The sequence below is a fragment of the Pezoporus wallicus genome, unplaced genomic scaffold, assembly GCF_028554395.1.
Source record: "Pezoporus wallicus isolate ANWC-B61680 ecotype Strahan unplaced genomic scaffold, APGP_CSIRO_Pwel_v1 contig_6732, whole genome shotgun sequence".
Classification (NCBI taxonomy): domain Eukaryota; kingdom Metazoa; phylum Chordata; class Aves; order Psittaciformes; family Psittacidae; genus Pezoporus; species Pezoporus wallicus.
This window is the reverse complement of record NW_026638638.1, coordinates 3,560,897-3,582,321: the sequence shown is the minus strand read 5'-3', so window position 1 is coordinate 3,582,321 and position 21,425 is coordinate 3,560,897. Positions and strand designations below refer to the sequence as shown.

Genomic DNA, 21,425 nt, shown 5'->3' with positions numbered 1-21,425 from the left:
AGGTTTAGATAGTTGTCAATTTTACATTGCCTTACTGAGCAGCCTTTAATTTCAGATGTGAAACAGCCTTGCATCAATTCTTTCACAGGCCAAAATGCTAAACCCTAAATAGCTAAAAGAGCATTCTTTGCTGATTGCCCATACCCCTGTCCTCATCCTACAGCATCCCCCATCCTCCTCGCAATCTGGTGAATTCTTGTACACCTCTGTGTAGCATACTTGTAGAATGAGATCCTCAGAGTCTTCCCACTGGGATTATGCTATTATGTCAGCTAGAAAGGTATACAGAAACTCACTTTCCAGTGTTTAAGATGGATTTTAAAGGCAAATAGTTGCTTTCTAGAAACCTAGAAAATTGAGCTGCTTTTGAGTACTGGTTTAGAGGGAAAGAACAGACTGTGTTAGAAAGGGCTGGTGTTCTAGGTTCACCAGACATTTTTTTTCCTGTTGTTTGAAAGCAATAGAAAGCTATTACCTAGGGAAAGAAAGAAAGAAAGACGTATTTATGTACTCAGCTACCGAAATGTTGCAGAAGGTGTTATTTTTGAGCACTGTAATATTAAATCTCACCTGCAGCACCCTTAATTTTATGCCCAGAAGTTCACTGTGGACTTCCATAATGACATGAAGAAAAGGAAACTGGAAAAAAAAAGTCAATACGATAATTTCTAAACAACTCAATAGAAAACTGATTTGCAAATACTTGTTTTGAAAACTGTGTAAGGTACTTAGTGTCACAATTTTTTAAAGCACAAGTTTAGTCCTTCATAGGACATTCAGTAATTTAACATTAATAAAAATAAATCTGGATTGATCTTGATTGCTTTCCTGCAAATGCATTCCTTTGTGCTTGACAATTCATAAGTTTAGGATATCTTTCAGGATGATTCTTCTTTATGTTTTATTAATTCTGACTCCAAATGCTGTCTGTAATCATGCCTGTAAAAACAACTGTATTGCTTACAGTTAGTAAGCATCAACAGCTGAGGAATGACATGAGTAGGATGTAATTTGTACATTCCAAATCTATAGACTTTTATTACAGTTAATCAGCAATACACAACTCAGAATTTATTCTGTTTTTTTTCCTGCTTCATGTGCTTGGATGCTGATCTTACACTGGCATTGATGTGTTTAGTGTTAACAGTCTCATTGAATTCAGTTTAAAAGGTAAAGATAATAAAGTTCAAATAAAGAGAATCAATAGTGACATTCCTACGAAATCAAAACAATGTATCTGGTTACATCAGATGCTATAGGACTTGATTTTTAATTCATATATGCTTAAATGAATGAGCACCTATGCAGATGAGGCTGAGATGCTGTTGGTACAACTCAGTGAGCTTCCAGGTGAGTGGATGATCTGGGGGCCCGAATCTGTTTCAGCTGTGGGCCTGTCTTACAGCCAAGCCTAGATAGTCAACTAGTTACACTTCAGATTAATTTTGAATATGTACACTCTCTTGTGGAAGAGAAATGTATGAAATACAGCTGGTTTGACTGCTTGCCAATCAGAGCAATATATTTGACTTTATTTTGACTCTCTTGCATTTTGGGACCTTATTCTGAGATTTGTATTTTTTAAAAAGCAGTTAGCTTCATGTCTCTGCTAAGCTCAATTATGTATGACATTTGGAAGAAAGAACAGGAGATTAAATCAATGACAATTCATCATATTATGTCTCACTCTGACAAGCTTAATTTTAAGAATACTTTAATTTCCTATACCTGTTTCCCTGTACTTTACCCAGGATGGTGCCAGCCCAGAGTGGGGGTTGCTAATACTGTATGTCAGTCAAAAAGGGAGACTAATCTTTGTTATTTGCAAAGAAGGAGGTGGCTAACTAAGAGCATGCACCTAATCTCAGCCTAGAATAACATGAATGTGAGAAAGTGCCTCACCCTCTCTCCTTCTAGGCTTTAGCGCATGAATAGAATTGCTTTTTTTTTTTGATATATCAAGTTCTCTGGCTACTTCAGAGGTTGAAACTAGTCAGGAAGGAGCAGAATTAAAAACAGTTTTATGTTCCCACATAATGCAGCTACAACACTTATGCTGTGTCATTGCACTCGTGGATTGGTTTTGAACATACTGTTGTAGTAATCCAGAATGAGATGAGGCCTCACACTGACTACCTCTCATGCAATAACCCCAAGCTCATATAGTACTTAATATTGATTACAGTCGAGCATCTTTTGGCCACATGATTCAGGGAGGTGGTAGTGGGGGGAATAGTCATTTAATTATATTTAATTTAATAAAGACTTTATTCCAGTGATGTATGTGGTATACACAATATCCATAATACCAACTCCAACTGAGAGAGGTCCTGCAGCTTCTAGTAGGAAACAAAGGTGAACCTGGCTATGCTGTAGTTTATGTTGTGCTCTAAAATGTAACGAAAGATGTCATCTGTTTCCTTAAGGCTGATCTGGATTTACCAGGATGTTGTGTCCAAAGCACACACACACACACACACAATTCTAGGTACTGAGGAAACATGATGCATCTTTACCTATTGCAATGTAATTGGATAATGCATGTACAAATGACTTGTTTAGCCTGCCAATGAATGTTGCTAATGCCTTACCAAAAAAAAAAAAAAAGCATATTTTTTGTATTTTTTTCCTCAGAGGCAAATCCAAACAATGCTAGATTTGGGAAACTGTTTACTGAAAAGCATTTTCTAATAGATCTCTGAAGAAGTGCAATTGTATAATTATTATTGTTCAATGCATACAGTACATTGTCTCCATCACTCTGTACACTGCTGCTATTAGTGCTTGTTCTAATAAATCTCAATGTACACTGTTTAAACTCCTGTCATCTGTGTTCTGATTTATTAACATAAACACTTTAGAATTTGGTTCCTGAATGAACTATTTGTAACTAGTTAATTGATTATTAATTGTAAAATTCTTAATATGTATTGATTTTGGAAAGGTGGGTGATAGTGGCAGCAATAGCACTGAAACAGCGGCTTCTCACAAGCATCATCCTGTTCCTTTCTAACCTTTTTCTACTGCAGTATTATTTTTATAAAACTTCCCCCATGTGATTCTCTGTGCAGTTCCTTTAAATCTGGCAGGAGCTACCAACTGCAGTCTCAAAGAAGATAATTTTCTATTTGGCAGTTCCCAGTTTTATTCATGCTACAGCTGGTAAGAGCCTTTCTGTGCAGTATGTTCTCAAGTTTTGTGAGAGGGTGTAGAGAAAATGGCTCTTGTAGTCCTCTAATAGAATTGAATAAAGAGGTGTGGGGAAAAAAAGAAATTACTTGACACCCACCTCTTCTGGCATCTTGGAAAAATACCAGTATGTGGAATTTTCCCATTCTATGTTCTTGTCCTTATTCAGCCCTTAAATCGATTATGTTTTATTTTAAATGAAAGTATAATAAAAACCAAGAATTTGGCTGGGAGGAGAAATTAAGATTTTTATTGTTTCTTGGCTCTGTAAAAAGAACAAGTGTTCAAATAGTCTGGAAGGCTGCCTGAGTGGAAGCAACAGCAAAGGAAGGGAAATGAATTTTCATGAATGGCCATGCTTGCTTTCTTGTGTCAGAGTACACATCTGATCTCGTCCAGACCAGGTTTGTAGACTGGGAGCTTATTCCCTGCTAAACAATTCTATGAGCAAAATTCAGATCTGGTTTCACATTTATGTAGCTGGGATCTGTACTTCGCCTCTGAATGCTGTGCGAAACAAATCTAACACTTTTTGATGACTATTTCTCATCAAAATTCCTGTGCATAATTGAAGTGTGAAAAGTCATTCCTTAATTGATTGAAAAAAAGAATTATTTGGGAATAGATTAGAGTGCAAGAGGCCTATGAGGCAATCTGACATCTTACTTAGCATAAAAAGTATTTAAGTATGGTAATAATTTTTATATTTAAACTTAATCTAACCAAGGACCAGATGATACTTCTTCTTAATCACAAACATGTAGGCGCTCTGGTGTGGTGAAGTGAGGCAGTGTGGGATGCTATTGACAAGATTTTATACTGACTCAGCTAAAGGAGTTGCCCACAGAAAGCTGTTCCAAGTTTCACTGCCAGTACAAAAATCTGTTCTGATGTGATGACACATAGCATTATTGTTCAGCCAATGTATCAAGCAACAAGGTTCTCCAAGTCCTTATGGGCTTACTAAATATTTAGGTTGGTCTAAATGTTAAAAACCACAAGTATGCAATATTTACTGTTCCCACACCTGAATCTGAAAAATTACTTTTTTCCACTAAGTAGTCATTACTAAATCAGATTAAAAGAAACTAATCTGAAATACCATTCAAAATGAATGAGGTACTGTGGACTAGCTGAGGAGGTACTCTGTAGTTTATTTTGACTGAGTGGTGAGTCTAATTTTTCTCGGGGCCAGTAAATGAAATGTCTTATGTTTAGACTTTCCTTTTTATTTCTGACAGCAATGTCTAAGATGTAACTATTAGGCAGAGTAGCTAAGGGACAGGCTAGGTTGTATACCCCGTATCTACATCCCAAGTGTGTACTAATAATGGTAAAGCTAAAAAAGAATGCAAAGCAAGTTAACAAAGTATGCATAAATGCAAGCTACAGACATGAATCTGGTTTGAAGACTTTCTTTACCTCTGATTAGATTACATTTGTAATCACATGGGAAAGTTCCAAAGTAAAACCAAATATGTGGTTGCATTTCTCACTGATAACTGTTTGGCTGTATTTCCTTGAGCAAAGAAATGAAATGAATTAGCTCAAATTTCATGACTGTCCAAGGTTTCCTGAGCAGGTTTTTTGACAAGTCGGTGGAGGAAAAAGTATAAGGAAACATTTCCAAAAGGTTACAGTTGTTGGACTGCAAGTGGCTACACATTCTGGTAAGGACACCAAGTTGTTTTCTGTTTTTAAACTGATAAAATTTAAGGTGTAGTTTGCCTTATCCTCTTTAAGTAGGTTATTTTTGAGGGCCTGGTATTACAATAAGCAGTCAAAAGAAAATAAGGTGATATAGTGCAAGGGCACATCCATTCTTTAGTTCAAGAGCTGATTTCACTTAAATGCTGATCAGGTAACCTATTACAGCAGTATTAGTCAGGCTGCTCTTTTATGTTTGGTGACAAGAATTTTTATGTCAGCTGTCTCTTAAAATGTTTTGTATCTGGAAACTGCTCAAATATCTTCTTATTTCATTCCTACACATGTGAAAAAAAAGGAAAGAAAGAAAGAAAAAAATAAGAAACTAGATGGGGAAGTGTTCTCATAGCATGAAAGGAATGGCCTGAATAATAATAGAAGTGATTATAAAAGAGGATATTGAATTCTTGGATGCCCTACAAACACCTACTTCATTCTGTCTGTTTATAAATACTCTGTAACCAAAGATCTGAAAGTATTTTATACTACTAGTCAGTTCTTGCAGTATCCTGCTCAGGGAAGTGATATATTACCACAGCAACATGCAGTAGGTTTCATAGCCTGAGGTTAATTGCCCAGTATCACACAACAGCTAGTGGCAATGCTAAAAATAAATCCAGTTCAAGCCTGCTGTTCAGATTAAAACATAAGGAGAAGAAGCAAGGAACAGCATATGTCTACTACTTGAAGAAGTATTGCATAGAGATAACTGTACCAGTGCCCATCAGACAGACTAACATCGACAATGTGAATTATAACATGGTAGCAAATCCTTTGTTTTGTCCACTTTCTTCAGACATAGTGGTGCAGCGGCAGCTATGGTTCTGCATCCTCGTACAGGAGGATGCGCAAGCCCATGAAGCTGTCCTCTAACACAGACACACCCACTCAAAGATGCTGGAAAAAAGGATTTAGCCATTCAGGCAGCACCCTCCAAAGGAAAGGCAGCATTCAGCCTACTTTAGGTCACACTGGCTTGTATGTTTCCAGATTTGTCTTTACAAGCGAATAATGCTAGATAATGAAAGTAGCTTCATTGTATGCAGCAATGTTTATGTAACGAATGACCGGTTCTTTTTGAAGAAAGATGTGTCTGCTTCTCATATGTAGTAAGGTTAAATACAAAGACACTTTCTCAGCAAATCTCTCCCTGGAGTACTACTGTTGCGTTTCTTATTATTAAACGCTTCACAGCTAACACATCCATCTGCCCATTAAAAATGCTTCAATAATATTGGGACGATTAAAAGCAAGAAACGGCTGGGATATTTCATAATATTTCATATATGTCATATATGTCACTTTGGCCAGTGACAGTATTATAAAGATGGACGCATGAAACACAGATTAAGTAGTGTGCACATATGTGAACAGAGGTCTGAAAACTGAAAGGTAAGTCTGTGAAAGATCATATAAAGCTGTCATCAGAACATATGCTCCTTAAACCCTTTTGTGTTTCCTTTTCATTGTTAACATGGCTCTAGTGAGAAGGCAGCAAAATGGCACAAAGGAGCCAACTGTGCAAAACATCCCCTTTTCATCAAGTCAACAGATGTTGCTTGTAGAAAGGTGAAGGGGGGAATGATGTCAACCAAAAGGCATAGGGAAGCCAGTTGAGCTCCACATCTTGCCATCCTTCACTGATGTAACATTCACAGTACAGTACAGCTTTTAGGACTTTGATTGCTGGACAAGTGTCATGCTATAATATAGCACCTCCTGGCAGGAGCTCTCCCTTTTATGTATCCTGTGGCATGAACTATGAATATGTATTAGCACAATCTGTTATGTGGCAGGGAATAGAAGGAGGTTCCAACAGAGTTTACTTCAGCTGTAAACCTGAAAAGTAATATATAGGAAACATAGTGAGTGTGTGTATCTATCTTCCAAATGGGCTGTTAAAGGTGACCTTGAAAATAAATTGAAACAGCCCTAATGGTACATTTTAGATATCTGTATGGAAAACGACAACAGTTTACTTCACCTTTTTATTTTTTTTAAATCCATTCTAATTGGTGAAGAAACTGTTCACAGGCAAAAGTCCCAAATAAATAAAACATAAAAATCCATTTAAATACTGACTCCTAGAAGCTTCTTATTAAAATTTTCTCCTGATACTACAGATAGTAGTGAAATATTCAAAAGCGTCTGTCTCCACAAGAAGTAAAACATACTTTAAATGTGGGGAACTGAAAACATTTTAGGAATAGGCTTCTGATGGGTTGCCTCTCTGAATTTCTGAGTTCTCTAATTTTGATACGGTCCACTTACCCTGCTGCCCAGAGAGGTTTCCATAAGGAACAAATTAAGTTTCAGATGCACAAGAAGTGACAGCACTTTTTTGCTGCTTTACCAAATTGAGAGCTTAATAAAGTTTAAATATAAATATTTAAATTTTAAAAATTTAAATATTGCCATAGCTACTTATATTGTAGCCCTGTACTGCAAAATTAAAATAGTATTTGTGAGCTGATTTTAAATTTTCATTGCACTTGAACTGTGTAATAAGGATATCCAATGGAAGTATCTCTGCTGAAGCTAAGTCTGCTGAAAACTTTTACCTTGCTTTAACTTATCTTTCTTCCCACAGTGGTCTCTAAATGCCATAATGCTTTGTGAGCAGCAATCACTGTGAACAATATGCCAAGTGACCCCAGTACCCCAGCAGCCTGCTAGACCAGGAGTTCAGCATGGCAGTGTCACTGTCTTCAGGAGCCCTGAAGCAATGTAAGTCATGGTATTAAACTAACTTGTTTGGCTTATACAAACTCCACCTTGGGGAGGCAGGGGTGAGCCAAGTGCTGTTAAAACCACTTAGGTAGGGAAAAAATAAAGCATGTATTTAACAAGGACCATATTTGGTCCCTTTAAATTGTTACTTTTGTTATCTCCTGAAATGTAATGGGATCTATAGTGAACAGATTCTTGCTTTCTAGGGACATACTCATGCCATCTGCTGGAAAGTTATGGAATTTAGCAAGTATTTTTTTATTATTATTTTTTCAGTAGCATTTTATTTCCTGGTTTTTAGGTGTTAAATTCTTGTGCTTATTCTTTTTGTACAGATCTGTAGGTAGCTGTAATATAGTTCAAAAGCACTTAAGTCAGGTGGTCTGGCAACTTTTTGTACAATATGAAGATATTAAACAAACTGCCAGCATAATTTGTTACTGATCATGTGATCTTAACCCTTTCAAGTGAAACACCAAATCGGTTTATCTAGTCAATTAACATTCAAGTATTCTTTTCTCCTCTCGACTGACTGTTTAAGTATGTTAATGTTATTGTATGGTTGACAGTGACAACAAACAAAATTATATCAGTTCATGTGGAATACAGAAATATCAAAATAATTTGCAGATTATTCTAGATTGAAATTAGTGAGATAATTCCACATTTTCATTTCCTTGGATAAGCCTCCAGCTTGCACGCACCTCAGGTCAGCCTATAAATACATCTTTAAACACCTCATCATTGTACATATCCAACATTCCTGCAGGTATAATTATCTAATAATGCAACAAAAATAATTATGGAATTAATCAATAATCAATGAGGAAGCATTCTGCATCCTCAAAGGTTATGCAGAAAGCAGGACTGTCCTCTAGGTTTTACTATTAAATAATCTCCAGGTTCTTATCAATACAATGTAATGAAAAGATACAGTATTTAAGCATCAAAATTCTCTTCTATATATCGCTCTGTTACTATTCCATGGGTAAGACCAATTCTGAAAAAAGAGAACTCATCTTGCCTATGCAGCAGGCCAGGTTGGACAGAGCCTTGGGTGACATGGTTTAGTGTGAGGTCTCCCTGCCCATGGCAGGGGGGTTGGAACTAGATGATCTTATGGTCCTTTCCAACCCTAACTATTCTATGATTCTATGATTCTATGCAGTAAACTATTTTACTATTCACTCCTGGTGAAGATATAGCAAAGAAACTGCCGAGCACAGAGCTAAATAAACTACCTTGAAACTGCTGCCCATGTGGAGACTTGTGATATCCTTACACAAATTTACAAACACCTTCAGTCTGCTGGGGATGGACAACTTGGAAGAAGAGCAGAGCATGAGCATAGTAGGTAGGAGCAGAAGAGAGTTAAGATAGTTATAGGGACAGGAAAATCAATTAAAAAAAGCCCCAAACAATCAAACATGAAAGTAGAGCATTATATCTATACATTACTTCATGTTTTTTTCTTGCACGGAATTCCACCTTCCAGCTGTGGATGAATCTGCTGTACAGATGAATCAGCAACAGAGGCTTCTACCAGTAAGTCTTGATTTATTTATTTATTTACAAGGGTCAGAGGATATATAATTAGAGAGAGAAGGGGTAATACAGAGAAAGTGTGTTCTCTTGATCGAGAAGATGGGGAAACTGGAGGAATAATTTTGTCTCTGCGACCACCAAGTTTGTATATGGTTCAAGGGGCTCACTTAAGAACCTCGTAGATGGTTATTAGGCAATCTGGTGGGGGGGATTTTTATCATATTTTTCTGTTTGTTTTTTTAAAAGATGTCTGTGTTGTGGTGAGGGTTCAAGTCTGACCTTAATCCAGTAATGTATCAAGGTGGGCTAAGATCAGGACTATGGAGGATCCTGCATAGTGAAGGCAGATGGGATGCCTTGTTACTATTGTTCTATGGACCTGTGCTAAGGGGTATGGAAGGTTACAGTCCCTGGGATTCCCCTGAGGTAGCATGAACCACATAGGAGCAAAGATTTTCATCTGCAGAACTTGTAGAGGCAAGGCAAGATTTTCTTATGGAAGTTCTAACTTGGGCATAACATATGCATAGCATGTTTTTCATTTATTGGTTGCCCAAAGTCAGAGTACGCCAGGGCTGCAGAAATGCTCAAAGTTCATAAGGACACTTGTGTGCTAAGTACAGAAGTGCCTCATGCTGGAGGGGTGGGGGAAATATCAGTTTTTTTCACTTGGATGCACAAAATTTTAGTGAATGTTTTCCGAAAATGGCAATGTCAGCGTAATTGCACTCCTGTTTTCTGACCTGTGGCATGAGGATGATACAAAAGCTGCTGCAGCATTTATAGTGGATTATAGGGTGTTAGAGTAAACACGAGTACCATGTAAACGTATCAGATGAAACCATTTGTTATCAAAATTAGTGCTAGGATCAGACTGAGTCTGATCTATGACCACATACTAAGCAAGAGAAATACAAATACATGTTGAATAAACGGTGCCAGATAAGCTTGATAATGTGTAGAAAAAATAGTATTCTGTCAAACAGTTATAGGACATCTACAAGATAAATATAAATCAAGACTGCATGGGCAATTTTAATTTAAGAATTTCCTTAGCTTTTCCTTCCCTTTAAAACCTTTTAAGTTCTGTTAATGTGTTTTGATTGAGTAAATTTATACAGTTCTTTTTTTTTTTTTACTGCAGTGAAATATGAATTACAGTCAGACTGAATTGCATCATTTCACATCATTTCAGTTCAAAATCTATGTATGACCAGCTTTGAGTTTTCAACACCCCCTAGAGTAAGCAGAAAGCTCTGATGGGCTTTCTTTTCCTCTTAGGTCATAGAATAGTTAGGGTTGGAAAGCATCTTAGCTGAGGTAAAATGCTCCTTTTTTTGCCTTTTTATTTGACTTCCTGATACTCTGAACATTTAAAAATATTTATGGAAATATTGGAAAAAGCTAAAATGAAACATGTGAAAGTATTTAATAAGTGATCATATTATAAAAAAACTAATTAAAATCCTTTCACATGAAAACCCTACTTTAGGAAAAAAAGCCAACCAAACAAGTTTTTACCTGGCAGCTAGGAATAATAATATTAAAGTGTAGATTTACAAGCCTGTGGCTGATGTTTTACCTACTGTAACTGCAAAAGGAGTCTAGAAGATGTGCAATAAGATTTAGTAGTTGTATACTTACCATTCTTGCAAGAAAATCAAGTCATCGTTTACATGAGGATGGCTCAGCTGCTCCTGTTCCCTCACTGATCCTCCACCATGCTGTCTGGTGACTAAGTTTTTGCTTTACAATTTTATATCCTTTTACACTGGTGCTTTCCCTCATGGATCCTTGAGCTGCTCCTTAATCCTGTATCAAGAATCTCCCTTCTGTCTGCAATTGGCTTTTATTATTTTAGCATAATTTTAAAAATTCAGTGAATTTCTCAGTAGTCTGAGCCAAACGCATGCAGCTGTCCTGTCTCAAAACTATCTCACAGTCGGCTGAGTCCATAGGTGAAGAATAAAATATCATGAAAGTCCACTTCTGTTGTCCTCCTAACCCCAGTCATCTCTAATCATATGTTTTTGGCCCACCGCACCACTTACTCCCAGCTGAGCTTTCACAGGTAGGTCATGCAACCGCCGCTGAAAGGCAATACCATCTCAGCAGACCTACCAGCTTTCATGAATGTATAATTCAGGCAGTCTCCTGGACTGCATCTGGGCTGCTTTGTTAGTTATTGGTAAAACACTACAATTCAGATGAAGGAAGGACCCAAGAAACAGTAATACATCAATAACTCCTAACAAGGAGCTGAGGGTTGCACAAGTTACTGTCTGCTGTTTCTAACAATGTAAATTTTGTTTTTTAACAGTGACATTAACCTGCCAATAAAAAGGCAACTATTTCCCTATCAGTTTACACTGGTAATGCATTATTCATCATACAGAATTAGAGAGCTTAGCTGAAGGTCTTTGAGAGAAGTCTCGAGCAAAACACCACAGAAACTTGGTAGCTAAGATGCTGTTGATTCTTTCCAAGCAAAATAGAGCTCCATCTAAAAAAAACAGTTTGACAGCTTTCTTTTAAAAACCAGGTTAATTTGTTTGAAAGAACATTGCAAAAAGAACTGAACATGGGCCTGACGTCTGGAAGTTACACTTGATACAGAGCTTTTTATTATTATCATTATTAATGTCATAATATGTTTGCTGCTGCAACCAAAAACTTCGTTAAACAGGTTGGTGATGGAGGAAGACTAGTTCCAGTGCCCAGTCTCAGTGAGGCTGATAGATATCAACCTCTGAGCCTTGTGATTAAGAAAAGAACATGTTTGCTTTCAAAAAAATCTAAATTTGCTTCAACACCTTTCACATTAAAAGACATCCTGCAAGGGGAGAAAGAAATTTCTGCAGGTAAGGTTTCTATCTTTCTTCAAAGTGGAAAAATGAATGTTTTCTAGTAAATACAGAACAGCAGACATAGTTTAAACTGTGCAGGTAGTATGATGGGTGTTTAATAAATGGGTAATAAACTTATCTTGCTCAGTCTTGTAATAAATAAATGAAGCAATTATACTAAAAAGCCTTGATATTTTCTGAACTATTATGAATCAAATTCAGTTAAGCCTTGTGTTTGTTCACAAATGGCAACAAATTCCTGATGTGTTGATGTATGTTGATCGTTTTAAATGTTAATGTTTCTTTGTATACTCACTTCTAACCATGTAAGAATGGCCTCAGTTCTTCAGCTGTTCCATGCTAGTAGTTTCTGCTGATGGGCTGGGCTCTGCAGCAACAGAAGCATTTAACAACAGCTATCTGACTGAAGTAATTGGATTTCCATAAGATGTTTTTCCATTTGTAATCTTTTGTGTGTATTGTAAAAGCTTAACTGTGTGTAAATTACCTTTTCAATGCAATATCAGAAATCTTTGAGGTGATTCTAGAAGAATTAGGAGGTGCAAAATTGAACTATACTGCTGATACTTCCCTGTACCTTCCTTTGAAAAGTAATTTTTGTCTGTATGCTACGTTTTCTGAAAACAGTGGCATTACTTTATATTACTTACTTTATTTATTTTGAAAAAAGTCCATTTTGACAAAAGTGTTGGTTGCATTAACTAAAAACACTACTAAGGCAAACCAGTATGAGCAGAAGAAGACAGAAATACTGGTTGACCTCACAAAGGGGGGATTCCAGGATGCAAGCATAATGAAAAAAGTTGGAGAGAGAAAAATCTTATTAAAAAGTCTGCAAAAAAGGTTGTAAAATCTCATTACAAAGTCTCACAAAACCTTACTAGTCTTTTCTGTAAAGGTTAGATATCATGTGCAGAATGTATTGTCCTTTAATATAAGAACTTTGCAATTGAATTTCTTTTTTATGCGACAAATACAGGCAATTGCAATATTTTTAGAATTATGAAAAATACATGAAACTTTTTTTTTGTTAAAATTAAAGACAAACAGAATTTATAGTAGGTGACTTCATAATGCCAGTTTATCCTGAGTTTCAAAGGACTAAAAAAAAGAAGAGTAAACACCAGACTCTCAAATGAATTTGAATGCCTAATCCCTCTGTTCTACCTGCTCTATGAGTTTTAATTTGGCAACCAATGCATTCTAATATTCAGTGGTTTCAAGGTTATTAAAAAAGCATTATAGAAATGCTTTGGCACCTACCCTTTGATTGCACACTAAACTGATGCAAACTTTCAAGTAAGTCAGAATTAATCTGTTGCTTTCAAAATAAACTGGCATAGGCCCTGAAATCATCAGGCATACTTGGAGCATGCAGTAAGTCATTCTCATTGGGACATGTGAGGTAAAAGTCAAAGTTAATATTACTGGCACACCCCTGTCTCAATCAGGTAAATGTCATCAGTAGTAATACCGATGAGGAGCACAGAATTTCACATCAAAACGGTTAAGCAATGTAGGAACAGTACCTTTTATTCTCTTGTGTAAAAAATACCATTTTCAGACTTCTCATCACACAGTGGTATTCTTCTTTTACCCAGGTGTCTCGTCTTACCAATTGCTCAACTATGAAGACAAATCAGATGTTTCACTTAATGGTAGAAGAGGAAATCAGATAATGAATGATGTTGGTTTTGATGTTGCTGGATCAGATTCTGTTGCCTTTAAAGCTTCATTTGGCATTGTGAGCAAACATGAGGTTGAAGTACCAACGTTACTTAAAGAACTTACTACAAGGTTATATTATGTATTTTGTTTTCTGGTTCTGTAATTGTATTTCATACAATAAGGTTGAACCTCTAAAATGGTTAGGTTTTGATTATTTCTAGTCAGTCAATAGCAGTCACCATCTAATATATTTTGAAGAGCCTCTGGTTGGATCACTGGGATTAGACACACAGCCTGTACGATGCAGACTGCAAAATTTTTCTGAATTAGTTCTTGTCTGTATTACAGTGCATCTTCCAGGAAAAAATTAAATCCAGAGAGGAAGAGTCCATCCAAGGTCCTATCTATATTCTATACTATTGAAAATTTGAAATTTACTTTGAATAACATTACCCAAGTTAAGGTTTCAGAAATAAGATTTCTTTGCCTTTGTCTGATGAACTAGAGAGCTATATGCGTTATTGCCAATGGAGGTGCTTAAAGTTTTGTGAGGCTATTACACAGCCTTTTCTTTATCTACTTGAATTTTAAATAAGCTTTTGTTGCTGTTCTCTAAATGCAGTCTCCATTTTTCAAATATCCTTGTTGAGCTAAGGACACTGAAAATGAACTTGGTGTTACTGTAGCGCTAGTGCAAATGTCAAACACATAGAAATATGGTGTGACTAATTCTAGGAGTAGTTCTCTAGTTTGTATTTCAAAGATTATTCCTTGGCCATAATGTTACCCCAGTGAATCCCAGTGTTGCATCCCAGTAAATAATTTACTATGCGTGATGTGACATTTGGTATTTTCAAATTTTCCTGTAGTTATTTACCAAGCGTTGCATGTAATTTTGTATTCATTAACTCTTGTTCTGTACCTACCTTTACCATGTTTATTTGTAACCTCCAAATATTATGATTAATAATTGAGGATAGCAGAAGAGTCCTGGTCTTCTGATAAAAATATTCAGTGCTATAGGACTAAGAGCTCATGCGTGCAGGAATTCTCCTACAAACACTTGTTTCAAGATTGTTCCATGTTTATGAGTGATAGAGTGTTTTCAGCTATAGTTGACATGTATTGTTTAACCCAGTTTTTAATCCATTGATGCCAGCTTCTACAGGCATTATTTAGGCTTCTAATCAAAAAAGTAAGCCTTATAGAAGCCCAAAAGTAAAGTATTACAGCTGTTGATTTTACTATCTATTTTCTGTAAATTCTTTCTGACATTAATTATATCACTTTAAAAAAAATTATTAATTAGAGTCAATTGACAGTTCCTTCCTATCACTAAGAACAGTGTCACATGGACAGACCTAGAATTTTCCAGGATGTCCCACATATCCTCTCTAACATTTTTAAGTTACTGCCTTTCCTTGGATTTTTTACTGAAAACCAGTATTAAGTTTCCAGAGATGACCTCAGTCAGTTGTTTTACTGTTATGAGACAGAAGTTACGTTGATTTATTTACTGTTTTATAGTTACTAATTCTATTTTATTACTAATAATCTCTGAATTTCCTTCCTGCCTCCCTCTTGATTTTAGAAAAATAAACTTTGATCATTGTCTAGTCCATCAATCAAGGAAAAGTAGGATGGAAATTCTGTGCGTGGTCATGGAAAGTATTAGAACTACAAGGCAATGCTCATTAACTGTCCATACTGGAATGCGTGGAGAGACAATGAGGGTAAATATGTTTGACAAAATTCTGTAACTTAAATGATCAGACATATAAAGCTCATTTTTATAAATTATATGGTTGTGTTTTTACCAATATATGCTCAGAAAAAAACTGAACTAAATCAATATTATTGCACTGATGTAAACTGATTAAAAGTTGGTATTTTGTTTAGTATTGCTTATGTGACTCAGGGATGGGAAATGCATGAAAGGATGGCTAGACAATGAGCCATTGCTTTGGGTGAAGCCTCAGCAAAAAACTTAGTTTTTTTCAGCTTCTTAGTTTGAATCTCCAACAACTGTATAACCTATCTTTCATTTTTATATTTTGTCTTTTATAACACGTTAGAACTTCAGGTTGTTATTACTTCAAGGATTGGCATCTTACTCCCTGTTTTATGTCCTTCCTCCCTCTACCTCTCTTCACTGTGTTTCAGTAATTGAACCTACATATCTTCCGAGGTTTGCCCATTACTAGTATTTCTAAATAATTCATATAATTTTTAATGAGTGATGCAAGTTAAGCTTCTACCTCTGTATCTAACTTTATTAAAATGCAAAGTTGTTGATAGAAAATTCTTTAGTTGTGGAATTTGATGTTCAATTTCAAAGGTTACTCCTGGCATTATAATTCTTAATATATACAGTTAAGATACTATTTTGTGTTGTTTGTTTTTTTTTTTCACTTCAGTTTGTAACTTAATTTCTTTTGATGCTTTTCTAAATTATAGTTTCACTTTATTGAAGATCAGAATTGTAAAGGGCGGGACAAAGCCATTGTTTTTCCTGCACATACAACTATTGCTTTTAGTGTATTTGAACTTTATATTCATTTGGATGGTAATTTTGGTAAGTGATGTGAGTTACTGTCATTATTGCTATTATTTATAATGATCTGAGGTTTTAAAATAGTTGATATACATAAGCCCTGATCCCTTACAAAGGTATGTTTTAATTTTATGCACATAAGTAGTCTTTCTTTATAGGAAACAATTATTGAAAAGATAATCAAGGCAGGTGCATGGAAGCATTTTTTAAAAGTTAAGTATGATTTTGTTATTTCTTTGTGAATCTTGCAGCTGCATTGAACAAAAAATTTCTTCCTTATGTTTCTAGTCTGTAAGGAACAGGCTTATGAGGCCATCTGATCAGTTTTGCATAAAATAGTAAAGAAAAAAGACCCAATTAAAGAAGAAAATGTGGAGAACTTGAAAATTAAGCTAACAGTTTTTTCTGTTAGGGCTTTAATTTCAGTCTGATAAATCATTACTGCATATGGATATCCTGCATATGGATATCTGAAGATTTTTATAAATCACAGTTACTGGAAACTAATAAAAACATTGCATAGCTCCTGTAAGTTTTTCTCCTTTTGGGGAAAGGATAGTGCTTATGTATTTACATAATTTGCACTTATTAAAGTGTAATTTATACCATTATTGATATTACCAAAGTTGTTAGGAATAAACCAGAAAGTCAATTTAGGATTTCATCTAGTGCTTAATAATATCAAATGCAAAACTCCCCACTGAGCAGAGTGATGTTAAATGAAGTTTTAACCACCGCTTTCACATGTGTTTAAATACAGAAACCTCTGTAGATTCACTCAGTGGGAATTGTTTCAGGAATTGCTTAGCTATAACATTATGGCTTTCTGTAAATAGCAAGATAAGAGACCTGATTAGGGTATTAATCTCTGTCTCTGCAGATCTATATAGCACTATGTTCTAAAAGTTGAAAATAGCTCTGTACCATTTGGCATACACAGGATAAAACAGGTACTCTGCATTGCAAAGCACCCTTTTACTGAACTGTGAAATACCTTCCCTTCTGTGAAAAATTTAAATGTATTCCAAACCAGGCATAATTACTAGATTAAAAGTAAAGGAGATAATTTTGTATGGTGGTTCTTTATATTCATTTAAGTAGAATGCTTAACATTAATTTAAGGTTTGGAAGTGTTTTAATTTTATTTTACCTTTATGCAATAGCAGGTACATGCACAGTGGTTTTTTTTTTCCCTAAAATCATTATTAGTGAAATAGTCAATGAAATTGATATTTCTATTTGCAAATTGAAGAGAATTCTCAATTGATAATGTTTAAAACATGGTTTTTTTTTCAGTTACTTGTAACTGATTATTGTTATATTTTACTTTAAATGTTTTCTTTCAAGTTATGGATAGAAATGTAGGTGATACTTGTTTTTATTAAAAAAAATAAAGTTTTAATAGTTGATTCAGTGTTAGAAGAGATCACTAAAGAGCTCACAGCATTGCTTCTTATTTTTCATTATTAGTTTCAAATGAGATCATAGAAATGTTTCTCCTTCAGAAGCAGGGCTTCCAGTTACAAGATATTGACTTAGTCTCTTAACACGGCCTTAAATTGTGTATAAACCAACCAAACTCTGAGGATGTGTGCTGAAAGCCACCAATATTTTATCATTCCCACTGAATCTGTGTCACTTGATTTTATGGGGTATTACTGTGTGTAGACTTGTATTAAAAAGTGGTACTAGCCATTAAAAACAGTAGCAAAGCTGAATTTAATCACTGTTAGCTTTTTACATTAGAAAGCGTATTAAACTACTGTGCAATTACTGCTTTTGTATTTTGTTTTTATAAAAACAATTTTAATTTTTACAGAGCTCTGTGTGACTCCAATTTCAAAAGGAGGATTTGAAAAAGAGAAATCTGGATCATCTTCACTGACCAAATTAAGGAGGTTAAAGAGTAATCTGTTTCATAGAAGTATGACTTTTGATATTTATATCCAAATGTCTTAGCTAATGCATGAAGAGTGCATTTTTGTTTCTGTAATTTGTGTGCAAGATGAATGCTTAAAGAAGAAAACTTTGATGGAAAATGTACCTCAATTTCTCGGGTATTGAAATAATTGCAAAGTTTTTAAAATTTGTTTTTGAGAATCTGACTCACAAATAACAAATTTATGGTGTTGCTCTTCATTAAAACTCTAAAGATCCTAAAAATTTATGGCTGATGGTAAACTGGTGTGGAGTAATTATACAATTAACTACAGTTAACATTAAGCCTATTTCATATGCTTGCCATTTACAGCTAGTGTTATGCAATACAAGTTATAATCTATAAATAATATTTAAGGGCAAACTTCAAAAATCTTTAAAAGTTTAAAAATCAAACAATATTAATTTAAATTTTTGAACATACTCTTTAGGCTGTATGTTCACATGGCAAGGACATAGGCAAGATACCATCATAGTTGCTATTTCTCATTCTGATATGAGCACAACATCCAACAAAACTGTGTATACATATATTTTCTTCAGAACAAGATCATATACTTTTAACACTTTGTAGCCTAAGTATTTTGAAAATCTGCAAATCTGAGTGTGAAGATGAATGTTGAGTAGTAAACACGTTCTTCTAAAGGCTGGTCTGTCCTTGCTCCATTGTATCCTGGTTTTGATCAAAGGGCTTTTATGGACCGAGCCTCCAGTGCTGCTCCGGTTCATGCTAAGGGGATAAATCTTCAGTGAGTGTGTTACATCTCAGTAGCTGTAGCAGTCTAAAAGTTTGTCATTCAATAGAAACTAAGGAGTCCCTGAAGAAAGAGGGAAAAGGTAAGCTGTTCCAAACGTAATTTCTTCCTGGGGTGTTTGGATGCTCAGAAATCTGCTAGGAGGTCAACTTGGAGTCCTTCAAATTTTCTAAACCTGTTAAGTATTGTTTGGTTTTTTTTTTGTGTGTGTGTTTTGTTGTTTGTTTTTTTTTTTTTTTTATAAGTGCTAGGGGAAGAGAAAGGAATTTGCAGGTTTTAGAAAATAAAACTAGAAATGCAAAAATAAAAATGTTTAAACAGGGAAGTACGCAGCTGTGATTTGATTTGGCACCAAATTCTTCAAAAGCTCGCCTCATGCCTACCTTTTAGGTGTGTTTCTAAAAATATGTAGGGCACACAAAAATGTATGGCTTTTCTCAGTGTCTTTTGTGAAGTAAAAATTACAAAAAAATCATCACCCAGGGCTTCTGATGGGAAGTAATCTACAACACGGTGTGTTTAGAATAGTTTCATGAATCAGCTGTTATTTTCATAACTAGATTGACAGGTTGCTTTGTAAATGGTTCATAATGTAACAACAAATCACTGCTTTTTGTGTGTGTGTGTGTGTTCTTTTTCAGATAAAAGAGTAGTGGCTACCATTGCTAATTCTGAAGCTTACTTGGAGGACCTTTTTACAGATTATTATGAAAAAGCTGCAAGCATGACTGATCTCTCTACAAGCTATCTCAGAGAAGGGTCTCACATCCGAATTAATTTACTTAATAACAACATCCCAAAAGGTCCCTGTGTCCTTTGTGGAATGGGAAGTTCTAAAAGGGAGACAGTCTATGGGTGCCTTGAGTGTTCTTTTAATGGACAAAAGTATGTACGACTGCATGCTGTGCCCTGTTTTGACCTCTGGCATAAGAGAGTAAAGTAGCTGAACTAGGTAAGTGCCTTTTGTTACAGACATGGGCATAACTGTGCCACACACTTTTCAGAATTAGTAAATATGACTCAAATTTTTGAAATGCAAAATAGTGAAAGTGCAAAACATTTTATTACACTATTATCTTGAAATTTTTGCTTTCCAGTCCATGATCTTTTATTTGAAAATAATGCATTCCCTGACATAGCTTTTCTTTCTAGAACCTTCTCTTTTCATTACCATGATAATGAAAAATGCACTTTTAGATTGTATTTTCATAATGTCAAAATATATGCTAGAACTTTAAGTTGTTTACACAAACTTGTTGTTACACTCCAAAATCTTGCCTTTGTCTACCCTGGCATATAATGAAAGTATTTGTTAATAATTTAGTGTCCTCATGAATGTTTAACTGAGGTATCAGATTAAAAACATGCTAAAACTTAGCTCAGTCTAATGTTTCATTTGAAAAAGGGAACAACTAAAACTAGGGATAGGGGTTTGACATTAGGATGGCATTACCATATGTCAACAGTTTGTTTAGATTACGAAAAAATACCACATAGTCCACTGTCTGAATTTCTTTGGATTTTGGATCACAGCTGCTCTTGACTTTATTACGTGTTCAGAAAAAATTGCTCATCGATGTATTTTGGAAGCTTACAAAAATAACAGAACTACATCCTCCCAACAAAGCTTCAGGGTTAAGGTCTCAACCGGTAGATCTCAACCACAAAAAACTGTCTGTTGAGAATGTAAACACCAGAGGGCACTGCAGAATTGTGTCCAATGTTGAGGCTGGGAGTGCCGTTGGTTAAAAGCTCTCCCTGCGCTATTTTAAACTGGGAAAACAATTTCAGAAAAGCGTTTCTACCTTTTAGCATGACTTTAAGAATAACCCACGTATGGAAACTTTTGTTTGGAAACTTCACTGTGTGCATCTGATTATTACATGTTGAAAGGAATGCAGCTACTGCTTTTCATGTGAGAAGAGTGAAGTATGTTAGACAAGTATTATGATGACATCTGCATAAGGAGAACAGTGAATGAGCCTGAAGTACTGTCTATTAACTCTATTGCTACTTATTTACATTTTTCCTAAGTGAAGGTAACCAGAATGATGCCCAAATAATTACTTATGTTTCTATATAGTATCTCCCATCATCTTCAGGCTTGTGGAATAAACCACATACACACAAATATTTTTTAAAAAAAGGAATATACATATGACTTTAAATCTCAAAACAGAGCTCTAGCTGTCAAAAATATTTTTTTCTTTGTCACCACTTCATAATTCACATTTATTATTATTTCTGAACTATGAAGCAGTCACACTGGCCTATACATAATATGTTGGGCACTGTCTAGTAGCAGTGCAGTGCTGCATTTTGGCTTTAGTCTGAGAATAATTTTGATAACACATCAATGTTTTAGCTGTTGCTGAGTAGCACTTATACTAAGTCAAGGGCTTTTCAGTTTCCCATGCTCTGCCAGTAAGGAGGGGCACAAAAAGCTGGGAGGATACCTGACGAGGGTACCTG

The 21,425-nt window shown here is 35.3% G+C and overlaps 1 protein-coding gene across 1 annotated transcript; it reads left to right on the top strand.

The window, feature by feature from the left end:
* Positions 1-11,346: 11,346 nt before the first annotated feature.
* On the top strand, positions 11,347-20,082 carry PJVK (pejvakin). Its single transcript, XM_057411786.1, has 6 exons — positions 11,347-12,032; positions 13,640-13,835; positions 15,298-15,439; positions 16,164-16,281; positions 18,080-18,184; positions 19,595-20,082. The coding sequence occupies exons 1-6, from the start codon at positions 11,822-11,824 to the stop codon at positions 19,894-19,896; spliced, it is 1,074 nt and encodes a 357-aa protein (XP_057267769.1). The 5' UTR covers positions 11,347-11,821; the 3' UTR covers positions 19,897-20,082.
* Positions 20,083-21,425: the final 1,343 nt, after the last annotated feature.